The 14100-nt window shown below is 40.2% G+C and overlaps 1 protein-coding gene across 1 annotated transcript; it reads right to left on the bottom strand.

The window, feature by feature from the left end:
* Positions 1-81: 81 nt before the first annotated feature.
* On the bottom strand, positions 82-14100 carry LG10H3orf49 (linkage group 10 C3orf49 homolog). Its single transcript, XM_074314089.1, is given in 6 exon segments — positions 82-285; positions 731-844; positions 3700-3824; positions 13420-13517; positions 13519-13737; positions 14096-14100. Coding segments are annotated over 6 exon segments (765 nt in total).

Genomic DNA, 14100 nt, shown 5'->3' with positions numbered 1-14100 from the left:
ACTAGAGAGATTTATTCAGGATTATGTACCAAAAGATAAGAATCCCTTATGAAGATAACTTTTATGCAGTCAGGAACAAAATCAGAGGCAGCAGCATGTACATGGAAAACACATATTTTTCAATTTATACTTCCTTATGGTTCTCTTGGAAATCTTCTGGAACTGCTTGGAAGACTGAAGAATAAGAATTTCATCTCCTAGAAACTCACACTGTTGAAGCTCAGGGTGTCTTTGGGCCAGTAACTTCATGGACTTACCAGTCACTGTTTCGATGAGGTCATCCACCTATGACAGATCCGAAGAAAGGAAGCTGTGTGTTGGAAAGCCTTGTCAAAACCAAAGGGATGGTTGTTTTTCCTGAGAGCTGAGTTCAGGAATTGGTGGACATTTTGCAAGTCCCGAAGTATGCTAATTCAAGTCATAGCAAACAGAGCTTGAAAACATACATTTACCACCCAGTGATAAAGACAATCTCATTTCTTCTCAAAAGACGCCTACGTGCATGCCTTCATTTGAACTGACTCCACTTAATATTTATTAGGCATACGACATCATCCTGGGTGCTCTTAGCAATCCTGTCTCCACTCTCAAAACGCCCCCCACTAACATTATTTCTTAACGGTAATCATTAATTTTGTCCCACACCCGTGCTGTCTAGCAAAACTGCATTCAGTTAAACCTGGCTTTCCGGTGCTTCTGAAACACAGAAGTAAAAGCCTTCATCCATTACCTGCATTTGAAGCTTCCCTCCTGTCAAGTCTGACTTTTGGAGGATGCTTTCCATGCCATGTTTCTTTTTTCTAAGTGCTGGGAACTGTGGTCTCTTCTTTGAGGAGTATGGCACCTATTGTAAAAATGCAAAAACACATCAGATTAGGACGTACCAACATGATTTCTGTGACAGTGTTTAAACAAGAATTCTTGCTCTTGGGGTACTCTCTGATAAACAACATTTGCCACATGACTGTGTTGAGTTGGTGCCCGTATTCATATTATTCTCCATGCCCCATGTGTCTCTCCTTTGTGCCACAGCTCTCTTTGAAGAGATCTATAGGATGCAGAGAAATGAGATTGTCTGGCTCTGAAAGAATACACAGTGTCAGGAAAAAAGCAGGTCATTTGGAAGCTGAAGAAGAAATTGTGTCTGCAGCTGCTGAGCACAGTGAGAGTGGGGGGACCAGTGCCCCAGAAAGCTCATTATCGCCGCATCCACCTGTTAATTTGGTCTTTTTTTTTTCCCCTTTTCTGTGGGTTTCCTTATTTTCATGGTAGACATGGCTCCAAACATAAAAAGAAAGCTCTGGGTTCTTTTCACTGCATGCCTGATACTTCTCCAATCATCCCTGGTGTGCTGGTTACAAGTACCTGTCCTAATAGTGTTGCTATTGGAAATCATTCCTAGTTCATGGCTCCTGGTTAATATGCCCTTTCTGGTCTTATTGGGTACATTCTTCCTTCTATTTCTGCTTAACAGCCAGCCTTAGGACTACTGTGGGACCTATATAAAGTAGGATATGGGACAGCATCTGGGTCCTACCCTTTGCCTGCTGAGGGGGTTTACAAATGAGCCTGCTGAACCACCTCTCCCTGCCAGCTTTCCCAGGCTCACATGTCACTTGCAGAACCTTCCCCATTCCTTTTCTAGTTGGACTCCTCTCTTTTCTCCCTCATAAAACTCAGCACTTCTCCTACTAAGCATCTACCACACTTAGGAATTACTAAGTTCTGTGTTTGCTGAATACTACTAATAGAAAGTCCAATGCTTAGAAGGACCAGGCAGATTTTGTAAAACAGAACCAGTTGGGGCTGCTGTGAATTGGAGAGGACGTGCCTCAGGCAAAGGGGGCGGGCTCTGCAGCTTCTGTTGCCAAGAGGAATTGTGGGAATTGTGGGCCCAGCGTTTCTATATCATCCTCCGTTTTTTGAAAGCAAGCTGGAAATTCAGATTTTTATTTGAAGTAAGTTTACTTTTAAAATGTGAGCATGTAATTCAAATATATTTTTGAGAACATTCTGAGAGCTAAACAAAACCCTTCTATAGCTAGTTGACAACATTTGATTTCATATTATTGATGAATAGAAACTCTTAGTATAGCCAAATATGTCTGTCTTTTCCTTAATGGTCAGTGATGTTTGTGTTCTAAGAAGTCTTTATACTGAAGTCATGAAAATATTCTTCTTGTCCTTAAGTTTTCAGGTCTTACCTTTTCCATATAGATCTGTAACCCAACAGGAATTAAGATTTCTATACGGTATGACATAGGGATCGGATTTTATCTTTTTCCCCAGATGGATGTCCACTGTCCCAGCAGCACTAATCCAAAAGATGACCCTTATTTACCCCAGTACTCTGCACTCCCTTGGTTTAATGTCTGTCTCCTCTCTTAAACTATGGATTCCACACAACAGGCCGTGCCCATTGGGTCACCTGTGTAGCCCCAGACCTAGGAACTGCCCAGCACATAACAGGAATACAGTAAATAAGAACTTAGCATGGAAGAGGCAAAATTCAAAACTAATGCCGGGGCCCTCTGACAGTGATGCACGAGACAGGGCTGTTTAATAGGACTCTGCGAAGATGGAAATACAGTTTTCCGCGCCGTCCAATACAACAGTTTAGCCACCTGTAGTTACTGAGCACTTGAAATGTAGCTAGTGCACTGAAAGAACTGAACTTTTAATTTTGATTAACGTAAATAGTTGCATGTAGCTATTAGCTACTCTATTGGATGGTACAATGGGTAGTTAGCACAGGAATTAAGAGTAAGGACTCTAGAGCCAAGTCTTTGTGGGTTTGAAGCCTGGCTCTGCCACTTTCCTGGACAAATTACTTAACCTCTCCCACCCCTAAAGTAAGGAGAGTATGCTACCTAAGTTATAGGGGTGTTGTAAGGATTATCTGATACATTGATTTTCACTTTTTTTTACAATTATATTTGAAGATCTTTTTTTTCAATTACAGTTGACATTCAATATTATATTAGTTTCAGGTGTACGATTAGCTGATATTTAGAACAGGGCCTGGAACATAGTCAGCTTTAAGTAAGTGCTGGTTATACGTAAAATAATAATAGTTCAGGCTATTTAAAAACAGTCTGAGCAATTTAGGCTCACATTTACATACCTGCAGATTAGAACAAGCTTTGGACTGGAGTGTCCTCGATTGTCTAGGATGGTCTGTGCTGTCACACTGTCTATACATGTGGCTATTTAGATTTTAATTTCAAGTAAAATCAAATCATATTAAGCATTCAGTTCCTCAGTTGCACTGGCCACACTTTAAAGTCTGGAAAGCCACACGTGGGTAATATCTACTATACGGGACAAATGTGCACTTGCATCCTTGAAGGAAGTTGGTTGGGCAGTGCTGGTTTCGTGAATTCCTCTCCACACAGCATGCATGATAGGCCAGATGCTAGTTTGCTACCTTGGTATTTGAACAGTTAAAAAAGTCAACAGAAAGCACCAAACTCCACTGTTGCCCAGATTATAGTAGGAGCTGAACAGTTTGAATTCAGAAATGGAGGAATCCGATCAGGTAAGCCTGCTTTCTGTGCCCTGCATTCTGGGAGAGGAGACAAAACAGCATATGTGAGGCCTTCTTGTGAGGACACGTGGTAGGAGAGCACCTGGCTTCTACAGCATCTCTCCACACTGACTAGACCGAAGTCCAGAGGCGAGTTTGTTTCCGCATTTCACCTTGTGCAGTCCTGAGGGAAGCGAGGTCACAGATAAACGCTTGGTGGTTCTCCTGGCCCGGAGCAGGGTGTTCCCTTGAGTCATCTCCTCTGTCTCTGCTTCTACGCCATCAACTTGTACAGTCACTTTGAGCGAGAGGAGGGGGGGAAAAAATGTAACTGTAATGGTCACAGTTATAAACATATTCTTCCTCTTAGAAAGGATTCTGAAAAGACAGCGTCCCATGCTGCCTCCATAGCTTTTTTCTTTGGCATTAATTTTTTTTTTTTTTAAATGTATTTGCTTTTCTGTATCTTACACTTTCTCTTGCACATTTTGGCTTTTCCTTGGGGTTGTGATCACAGTTGTCACCGATCAATCTTGACAGGTGGTTACCTCTCTGTCCTTGAGACTTCAGTGGTGCCCTCTGTTGCTTTTTCCTTTAACTGCTGTGGAATTAGAAAAAGTAACCCTCTGATGTATAAGACAATCCCTTGAATATTTGCTGTTGGTTGAAACAAAGTTTAAATCTACTCTTCAGCAATGGGGCTCAGGGCTCAGGCATTCACACAGCATCTTCGTTTTTTCCATATCCCAGGAGCCATGCGAATTCTGGACCCTAGTATTTTTCCTTCTATCAATTCAATTCTTTTTTTTTTTTTTTTATTAAATTTATTGGGGTGACAATTGTTAGTAAAATTACATAGATTTCAGGTGTACAATTCTGTATTACATCATCTATAAATCCCATTGTGTGTTCATCACCCAGAGTCAGTTCTCCTTCCATCACCATATATTCGATCCCCCTTACCCTCATCTCCCACCCCCCACCCCCCACCCCTGTTACCCTCTGGCAACCACTAAACTATTGTCTGTGTCTATGAGTTTCTGTTTCTCATTTGTTTGTCTTGTTCTTTTGTTGTTTTTGGTTTATATACCACATATCAGTGAAATCACATGGTTCTCTGCTTTTTCTGTCTGACTTGTTTTGCTCAGCATTACTCTCTCAAGATCCATCCATGTTGTCACAAATGTTCCTATATCATCTTTTCTTACTGCCGAATAGTATTCCATTGTGTATATATACCACAACTTCTTTATCCATTCATCTATCGAAGGACATTTTGGTTGTTTCCATGTCTTGGCCACTGTAAACAAAGCTGCAATGAACATTGGAGCACACGTGTCTTTATCTCTAAATGTTTTCAGATTTTTTGGGTAGATACCCAGGAGAGGGATTGCTGGGTCATATGGCAATTCTATTCGTAATTCTTTGAGGAACCTCCATACAGCCTTCCATAACGGCTGCACCAGTCTGCATTCCCACCAACAGTGTATGAGGGTTCCTTTTTCTCCACAGCCTCTCCAACACTTGTTACTATTTGTCTTGTTGATGATAGCCATTCTGACTGGGGTGAGGTGATATCTCATTGTGGTTTTGATTTGCATTTCTCTGATGATTAGTGATGTTGAGCATTTTTTCATATGTCTATTTGCCATTTGTATGTCCTCTTTGGAGAAATGTCTCTTCAAGTCCTCTGCCCATTTTTCAATTGGGTTGTTTGTTTTTTTGTTGTTGAGTTGCATGAGTTCCTTGTATATTCTGGATACTAGCCCCTTATCGGAGGCACTGTTTGCAAAAATCTTCTCCCATTCAGTTGGTGGCCTCTTTATTTTGTCAATGGTTTCTTTTGCTGTGCAGAAGCTTTTAAGTTTCATATAGTCCCATTCGTTTATTTTAGCTTTTACTTCCATTGCCTTTGGAGTCAAGTTCATAAAATGCTCTTTGAACCCAAGGTCCATAAGTTTAGTACCTATGTTTTCTTCTATGCAGTTTATTGTGTCAGGTCTTATGCTTAAGTCTTTGATCCATTTTGAATTAACTTTGGTACATGGTGACAAATAGCAGTCCAGTTTCATTCTTTTGCACGTGGCTATCCAATTCTCCCAGCACCATTTATTGAAGAGGCTGTCTTTGCTCCATTGTATGTTTTAGCTTCTTTGTCAAAAATTATCTGTCCATATTTATGTGGTTTTATTTCTGGGTTCTCAATTCTATTCCATTGGTCTATGTGTCTGTTTTTCTGCCAATACCATGCTGTTTTGATTATTGTAGCCCTGTAGTACAAGCCAAAGTCAGGAAGTGTGATACCTCCATTATTGTTCTTTTTCCTTAAGATTGCTTTGGCTATTCGGGGTCTTTTGTGGTTCCAAACAAATCTGATGATTTTTGTTCTATTTCTTTAAAATATGCCATTGGGATTTTGATGGGGATTGCATTGAATCTGTATATTGCTTTGGGTAATATGGCCATTTTAACTATGTTGATTCTTCCAATCCATGAGCACGGAATGTCTTTCCATTTCTTTGTGTCTTCTTCAATTTCTTTCAAAAATGTCTTATAGTTTTCAGCATATAGGTCTTTCACATCCTTGGTTAAGTTTATTCCTAGGTATTTTATTCTTTTTGCTGCAATTGCAAAAGGAATTGTTTTTTGTATTTCTTTTCTGAGATTTCATTGTTAGTATATAGGAAGGCAATGGACTTTTGTGCGTTGATTTTGTAGCCGCAACTTTACTGTATTCGTTGATTGTTTCTAATAGCTTTTTGGTGGAGTCTTTAGGGTTTTCTATATATAGCATCATGTCATCTGCAAAGAGTGATAATTTAACTTCTTCATTCCCAATTTGGATGCCTTTTATTTCTTTCTCTTGCCTGATTGCTCTGGCAAGGACTTCCAACACTATGTTGAAAAGCAGAGGTGATAGGGGACATCCCTGTCGTGTTCCTGAACGTAGAGCAAAGGGCTTCAGTTTTTCTCCATTAATTATGAGATTAGCAGAGGGTTTGTCATATATGGCCTTTATTATGTTAAGGTATTTTCCTTCTATACCCATTTTATTAAGTGTTTTAATCATAAATGGATGTTGTATCTTGTCAAATGCTTTTTCTGCATCAATTGATATAATCATATGATTTTTGTCCTTTATTTTGTTTATGTGATGTATCACATTGATGGATTTGCGTTGTTGAACCATCCTTGTGCCCCGGGGATGAACCCCACTTGGTCGTGATGAATAATCTTTTTAATGCATTGTTGTATTCGATTTGCTAGAATTTTATTTAGGATTTTTGCATCTGTATTCATCAGAGATATTGGTCTGTAGTTTTCTTTTTTTGTGCTGTCCTTACCAGGTTTTGGTATCAGGGTAATGTTGGCCTCATAAAATGAGTTAGGGAGTACTGTCTCTTCTTCAATTTTTTGGAAGAGTTTGTGCAGAATTGGTATTAGATCCTCTTTGTAGAATTCACTAGTGAAGCCATCTGGTCTCGGACTTTTGCTTTTGGGAAGGTTTTGGATGACTGATTCAATTTCGTTACTGGTGATCGGTCTGTTTAGATTTTCCAGTTCTTCATGGTTCAGCCTTGGAAGGCTATATGTTTCTAAGAACTTGTCCATTTCTTCTAGGTTGTTGAATTTGGTGGCATATAGTCCTTCATAGTATTCTTGGATGATCCTTTGTAATTCTGTGCCGTCCGTGATAACTTCCCTTTTACGTTTCTGATTTTGTTAATCAGTGTCTTCTCTTTTATCTTAGTAAGTCTAGCCAAGGGTTTGTCAATTTTGTTAATCTTTTCAAAGAACCAGCTCTTTGTCATATTAATTTTTTCTATTGTCTTTTTGTTCTCTATTTCATTTAGTTCTGCTCTAATTTTTGTTATTTCCTTTCTTCTGCTGACCTTGGGTTTTACTTGTTCTTCTTTTTCTAGTTCTTTAAGGTGTAACATGAGGTTATTTATTTGGGAGTTTTCTTGTTTCTTGAGATAGGCCTGTAATGAGATAAATTTCCTCTTAAAACTGCTTTCGCTGCATCCCAAAAATTTTGGTAGGATGTATTTTCATTGTCATTTGTTTCTATGTATCTTTTGATCTCTCCTCTAATTTCTTCTTTGACCCAGTCCTTCTTTAAAAGTATGTTGTTTAATCTCCATGTATTTGTGTTTTTCCGCTTTCTTTTTACAGTTGATATCCAATTTCAAAGCCTTGTGATCAGAGAATATGCATGGTATGATTTCAATCTTCTTAAATTTGTTGAGACTGATTTTATGTCCCAATATATGGTCTATCCTTGAGAATGTTCCATGTACACTAGAAAAGAATGTATAGTCTGATGTTTTAGGATGAAGTGCTCTATAAATGTCAATTATGTCCATTTCATCTAATGTGTCATTTAGGGCTACTATTTCGTTATTTATTTTCTGTTTGGATGATCTATCCATAGCTGTCAATGATGTATTTAAGTCCCCTAGTATAATTGTGTTTTGGTCAATTTCTCCCTTTAGTTCTGTTAGTAGTTGCTTGGTGTATTTCGGTGCTCCCTGATTGGGGGCATAAATATTGATGACTGTTATGTCTTCTTGTTGTACAGTCCCTTCACCATTATGAAATGTCCATCTTTGTCTCTTGTTATCTTTTTCACCTTGAAGTCTGTTTCATCTGATATCATTATGGCTACACCTGATTTTCTCTGGGTACCATTTGCTTGGAGTGTCAATTTCCACCCTTTCACTTTTAGTCTATGCTTGTCCTTGTAGCTGAGATGTGTCTCTTGGAGACAGCATATGATTGGTTTTAGTTTTTTATCCAATCTGATACTCTGTGCCTTTTTATTGGTGAGTTCAGTCCATTTACATTTAGGGTGATTATTGATATGTGAGGAGATCCTGTCATTCTATGTTTAGTTTTCTGGTAAGGCTGTGTCTCCATTGTTTCTTTGCCTTTTTGTTGTTGTCTATTATTTCTGTGTGGTGGTATTCTATGATGTTTCCTCTGTTTCTTCTTTTATTTCAGTATATATTTCAATTCTGGATTTATTTTGAGTGGTTACCCTTAAGTTTATGTAAAAGAAAGTTTGATATTTAGAGTATTCCATTTTCTTCAGCACGCTTACTTTCTCCATTCCCATATTCCGGTTCAGGCCTTTACTCTCCGCCTTTTTGAGTTGTGGTTGCCACAAATTGTCCCTGTTGATGGTGATCGAATAGCCTCCTTTAGTATTTCTTGTAGTGCAGGTCGTGTATTAGAAAATTCCCTCAGCTTCTGTATGTCTGGAAAGGTCTTTATTCCTCCTTCATATCTAAAGGATATCTTTGCTGGATATATTATTCTTGGCTCATGGTTTCTTTCTTTCAATAGTTTGAATATTTGGTTCCACTCCCTCCTGGCTTGTAGAGTTTCTGCTGAAAAATCTGATGATAATCTAATGGGCTTTCCTTTGTAAGTTACCATCTTCTTTTCCCTGGCTGCCTTGAGGATTCTTTCTTTGTCGTTGATGTTAGACAGCTTCAATACAATGTGCCTTGGAGAAGGTCTGTTGGGATTGAGGTAACTAGGTGTTCTGTTTGCTTCTTGGATTCGAGGGTCCAGTTCTGTCCACAAATTTGGGAAGTTCTCATCGACAATTTGTTTGAATATATTCTCTGTTCCCTTCTCTCTTTCTTCTCCTTCTGGTATGCCCATTATTCTTATATTGCTCTTTCTGATGGAGTCAGAAAGTTCTTGTAGAGTTCTTTCATTTCTTTTAAGTCTCAAGTCTCTTTCTTCTTCAATTTGTGTCATTTCCAGGTTTCTATCTTCGATGTCACTGATTCTTTGCTCCATCTGGTCAACTCTACTACCTAAGCTGGTTATTTCATTCTTAATTTCTTCTATTGAGTTCTTAATCTCCAGAAATTCTATTTGGTTCTTTTTAAGATTTCAATCTCTTTCGTAAAATGCTCATGCTGTTCTTTGATTGAGTTTCTGAGTTCCTTTAACTGCCTATCTGTGTTTTCTTGTATCTCGTTGAGGTTTTTCAGAACTGCAATCTTGAATTCTCTGTCATTTAAGTCACATATTTCTGTATCTTTAAGTGCCTTCTCTGGAGATTTTTCACTTTCTTTCTGAGCTATCTTGTTGCCTTGGTTATTCATGGCGATTACTGGTTTACTATTTCTCTTCCTAGACATCTACAGGAGTGACTTCTGCAACAGGTTGATAGAAAGCGGTCTTTCTTTTGTTTGCCAGTACTTGTTGGTAGAATGTTTTATTATTTCTCCAACTGCAACTTATTTTTCTTCTCCCACAGAGTAGTGCTATGTTTTCTCTGCACTATTCCAACTTCTCACGCAATGGGGGGATTCCCTGGGAGACGGGCTTCTCCTCTGTTAATAGTTCGTCTAGGTCACAGGGCGCAGTGTCCCGGTGGGTATGCGGAGAGCTTTTGATGTTCGAAAGCTCTTCCAGCTGCTGATTCAGAGCCCGTATATTTCAGCAGTTCTGTTTACTCCTGCAGGGATCCGCCCAGATAGGTGGGGTCAGGGGCGGGGTGAGTTGTGAGAGGTGGCCCAGAGCAATGGCGGCGACCACCACCACAGCCGGTCCTGCTTCCACAGGTCTCTCCCCTTTGCTGGAACTAGTTGGGCTGTGAATTTGTGTTTGTGGTCCACATATCTCAAAACAGCAAATTTTCTGTTGTTTTGATCTGACACTGCTACTGTTTCGCTTCTAGCACCGGGCAGGTGGGGGCGGGGCGAGCTCTGGGAGGGGAGGGAGGGGGCGGCTAGTCTCAGTGCCTAAGGCTCCGTTCTCTGCTCGGCAGTGCGGGCTTAAACCACCGTTTTCAGCCTTTTTCCCTCAGTCTTTTCTCCGAGGTCTCTGCCGTGAGTGTTGGGTTCAGCCGTGTTATATGCTGTCCCCTCAGCCCTGTGGAGCCCTGGCGGAGCCCTAGCAGTCCGAGTTCTTCCCTCACTGGCAGCTGCGGTGGTTCCGGGAAGCAGCGAGCTCGGCGCACTGAGCGAGGTCTGCGTCCTGCGCCCGCGCGGCTCCGTCTCCGCGCACTTCTCCCTTTCCTCCTCCCTCCACTCGCGCGAATCTCCCACCTGTAGGTGATTTCAGTCGGTAGTGGGCCTCTTCGTGTTGCCTGTCTGCTGTGCAGGGAGTCCTTTGTGGAGTTTTTGTTGTTTGATTCTTTGTAAATTCCAGGGGAGCTTTATAGAGGCTCACCTCACTCCGCCATTTTTCCGGAAGTCCTATTCAATTCTTAATACAATAAACATAGTACTTTCTAAAAAAAAACCTTGAAAACACTACCATAAATCCAAAACCAGTATCACAAATAGGCATTAAAATTAATATGGTAAAAATAAAACCGTATCATTGCCTGCAGAAGGCACTAAATTTAAGGTTACTTTGTATCTTTTTAAAGGGCAGGAAATGAGATTTTTTCCTTGATGTAGTCAGAGGGATCAACAGAGACACTGGGAAAAGGTGTCTGTAGTTTGCTCTGGGTTTCAGTGTTTCCACACTGCGCACAGCACCGAAAATCATCTGGTCCTGCCTGAGGTCTGCTGATAAGAGCTTCTCTGGGAGCCCTGGCTCCTGATCTCAGTGAATGGGGGCTCCACTTTCAAAGCAGGTGCTGAGCGTAGGGCCTCTTCCTTCTCCCACACCCTCCTCTGTCCGGCTCTTCCCCAAATCTCATAACTGCTACCTATGGATACTTCTCCCTTTATCTCCCATCCCCACGGCCATGACCAGCCCAAGCTAACATCACCCCTTGCCTGAATGAAATGAAAGAGCCTGTTTATTGTTCCTCCTGCATCTGCTGCTGTCCTGCTCCAATCCAGTCTCTACTCTGCAGCCTGAGCTATCTTCTGAAAATGCAAATACGATTATATAAATCCCTAGCTTGCAAGCATTCAATGGTTTCTTATCACCCTTAGAAAAAATTACAAATTCTTCACAGAGTTTTCAACACTCTTGCCACTTCAATCCTGGCTGGATTACTTTCATTTTTTAATTATGCCTCGTACTCTCTTGATACTGAGATTTGAACCTGCTCTCCTCTCTTCCTGGGACACTGTTCTCCCCATTCTTTCCTTATTGACTAGACCCTTCAGATTCCACCTGAGTTGTCCCTTCCTCAGGGAGGCCTTTATGGAGCTCCCTCCCCTAAAGTTAGCAGTCCTGGTGCGTTTCCGTAGCATGCTGTACTTCTACTTTGTATCGGATGTAATTGTCTGTATAATGTTGGGATGTCCCTCTATGCTAGACCCCCATGGGGGCAGGGACCATCTGTGTTCTATCTGCTACTCTATCCCTCATAGAGTGGCTGACATATTTAAGTATTTAGCAAAAATTTGTTGAAAAGTGTTATGAGGGTCAGCAGGGAAGAGCGATTGTTTGGGCCACAGTTGAGACAGGGTCATAATACTTGAGTTGCAGCCTGAAGGATGGGCATTCTTTCTGAAGAAATCTTAGTGTAGCGATTTATTATTTTGACTAAGATGAAAATAAGCCAATGCACACAGATAAGGAGGAATTTGGTCCTCTGTTTCCTGCTGGACGTTCCAACTCCAGCCCCATCAATATAGGAGCATGTCCTCTTTGTTATTTTTAACAGAAATAGGTCAATCCATACCCAGTAATTGGTAGATGCTTGGGTGCTTGGATTACTGACTGCTTTTTTGAAAAGAGTTGGTATGAAACGGCAATTAGTCAGCTGGAAGCCATCAGTTTTTTGTTTTCATTTTTCTGGAAAAGTACCCACCAGGTCTGTAGCCTTACCACTGTGTGAAATGTGAGCTTATGTGGGGATGCCCTATGTATACATAAGGGCTGTATATGTTTCTGGATGCTGTGCTGTAAATGACGTTAAAGTCTAGGGAGGGTACTTAGGGCAGTGAAGCGATCCTGTATGATATTGTAATGGTGGGTACATGACATGACATGATGGGTTGTTCAGACCCATAGAGCTGCAGGGCAGAGTGAATCCTCAGGTAAGCTATGGACTTCAGTTAATAATATCAATATTGGCTCATCAATTGTGAGGGTGGGGTAAGGAGAGGGGATATATGGGAACAAACTCTATTTTCTGCTCAATTTCTCCAACAGACATAAACTGTTCTAAAATATAAGGCCTATTAATTTTAAAAAGCTACAGAAGAGAACGCAAATATTAGTGGTACTATTAGTCATCACTCATAGGAGCCCCCAAAACAGCATTACTATATTGCAGAAAAAGACTTAAAGTTAACAATTGCAAGTGTTGATTCTTCCACAAAGTACATAGGAAATAGATACAGTAAAATAAAACACTGTAATTTACCAACCATACATTATATTCATAGAATTCTCAGCACACCCTCCACTGTTATAAGTAGCCATTTGAAAGGCTGCATCACGACTTTCTCCAAAAACAAAACAAAAAAAGTCCCACTTCACTTTGATTTTTCTAACATGTGTGTATATATGCCTATATTTAAATAAAAAGGGGCTTTAAACTGATTAAACTACGGATCAGTTGGACTGGGGGGGTACCTCCAAGGCAACCTAATTCAGAGTGTTTCAAAAATGTATGTATGTTCATACTAGTTACCCGAGGAGCTTCCTAAAACGCAGATGGGGCCACAGAGTGTGCACTTCATAAAAGCTCCCGGGAGATGCCATCCTTGGGGAAGCAAGAACATCCACCCTAATTTCTTTTTTTTTTTAAATTAAATTTATTGGGGTGACAATTGTTAGTAAAATTACATAGATTTCAGGTGTACAATTCTGTATTACATCATCTATAAATCCCATTGTGTGGTCATCACCCAGAGTTAGTTCTCCTTCCATCACCATATATTTGATCACATCCACCCTAATTTCATTACTCCTATTGGCCTTGACACTTAACCATAGACATTGCCTTTGATCACCATTCTGTGAGAGCTTTCTTATTTTTTGTTTGGAAAGTAACTTGGGTGATGGAAGCTCCTTGACAATTCTAGGAAGAAGGCTCTGTGTGTTAGAGAGGTGGTTTCCTTCTGGTTAGTGCAGCCCTCTCCACTGATGCTGGCTGGCTTCGGTGCGTGTATGACAACATCCTCCCCCAAACAGTCTTCACTTTCTTCATCAAATTTTTTTTCTAACTTTGCTGGGTTTCACGAAATTCCATGTCGCTGTCACTAGATGATTCCTCTTTGGGGACCAATACATTTTGTTTTACTAAGTCGGTAGACACAGCTCTATGCCATCTAAACAAAATGAAAATAATTTGTATTAAGGAAATTGACAACTTAAAAATGAATAATGGAAATAATTAAAATTCAAAGGCAAGTGTGAACAAATTATATAATTGCAAAAAAAGGAAATTGAAGACAAAGAATCAAATCACAGAAAAATAAAGCCAAAGCAACTACTGGTGTTCTGTAATGTTCTGTACACTGTAGTATGTGCATTCTGGCCATTATCTCATTTAATCCTCGTATCAGGCAGATTATATTATTATCTTCATTTTACTAATGAGTAAACTGAGACATAGAGAGGTTAAATAGTTGACCAAACGTAGAATGCAGATTTCAATCCCAGGCTGTGACTCTTAGAATATATTACCTCAT

Source organism: Rhinolophus sinicus, linkage group LG10 (assembly GCF_036562045.2).
Source record: "Rhinolophus sinicus isolate RSC01 linkage group LG10, ASM3656204v1, whole genome shotgun sequence".
Taxonomy (NCBI): Eukaryota; Metazoa; Chordata; class Mammalia; order Chiroptera; family Rhinolophidae; genus Rhinolophus; species Rhinolophus sinicus.
The sequence above is the reverse complement of the archived record's forward strand: the minus strand, read 5'-3'. Positions and strand labels throughout refer to the sequence as shown.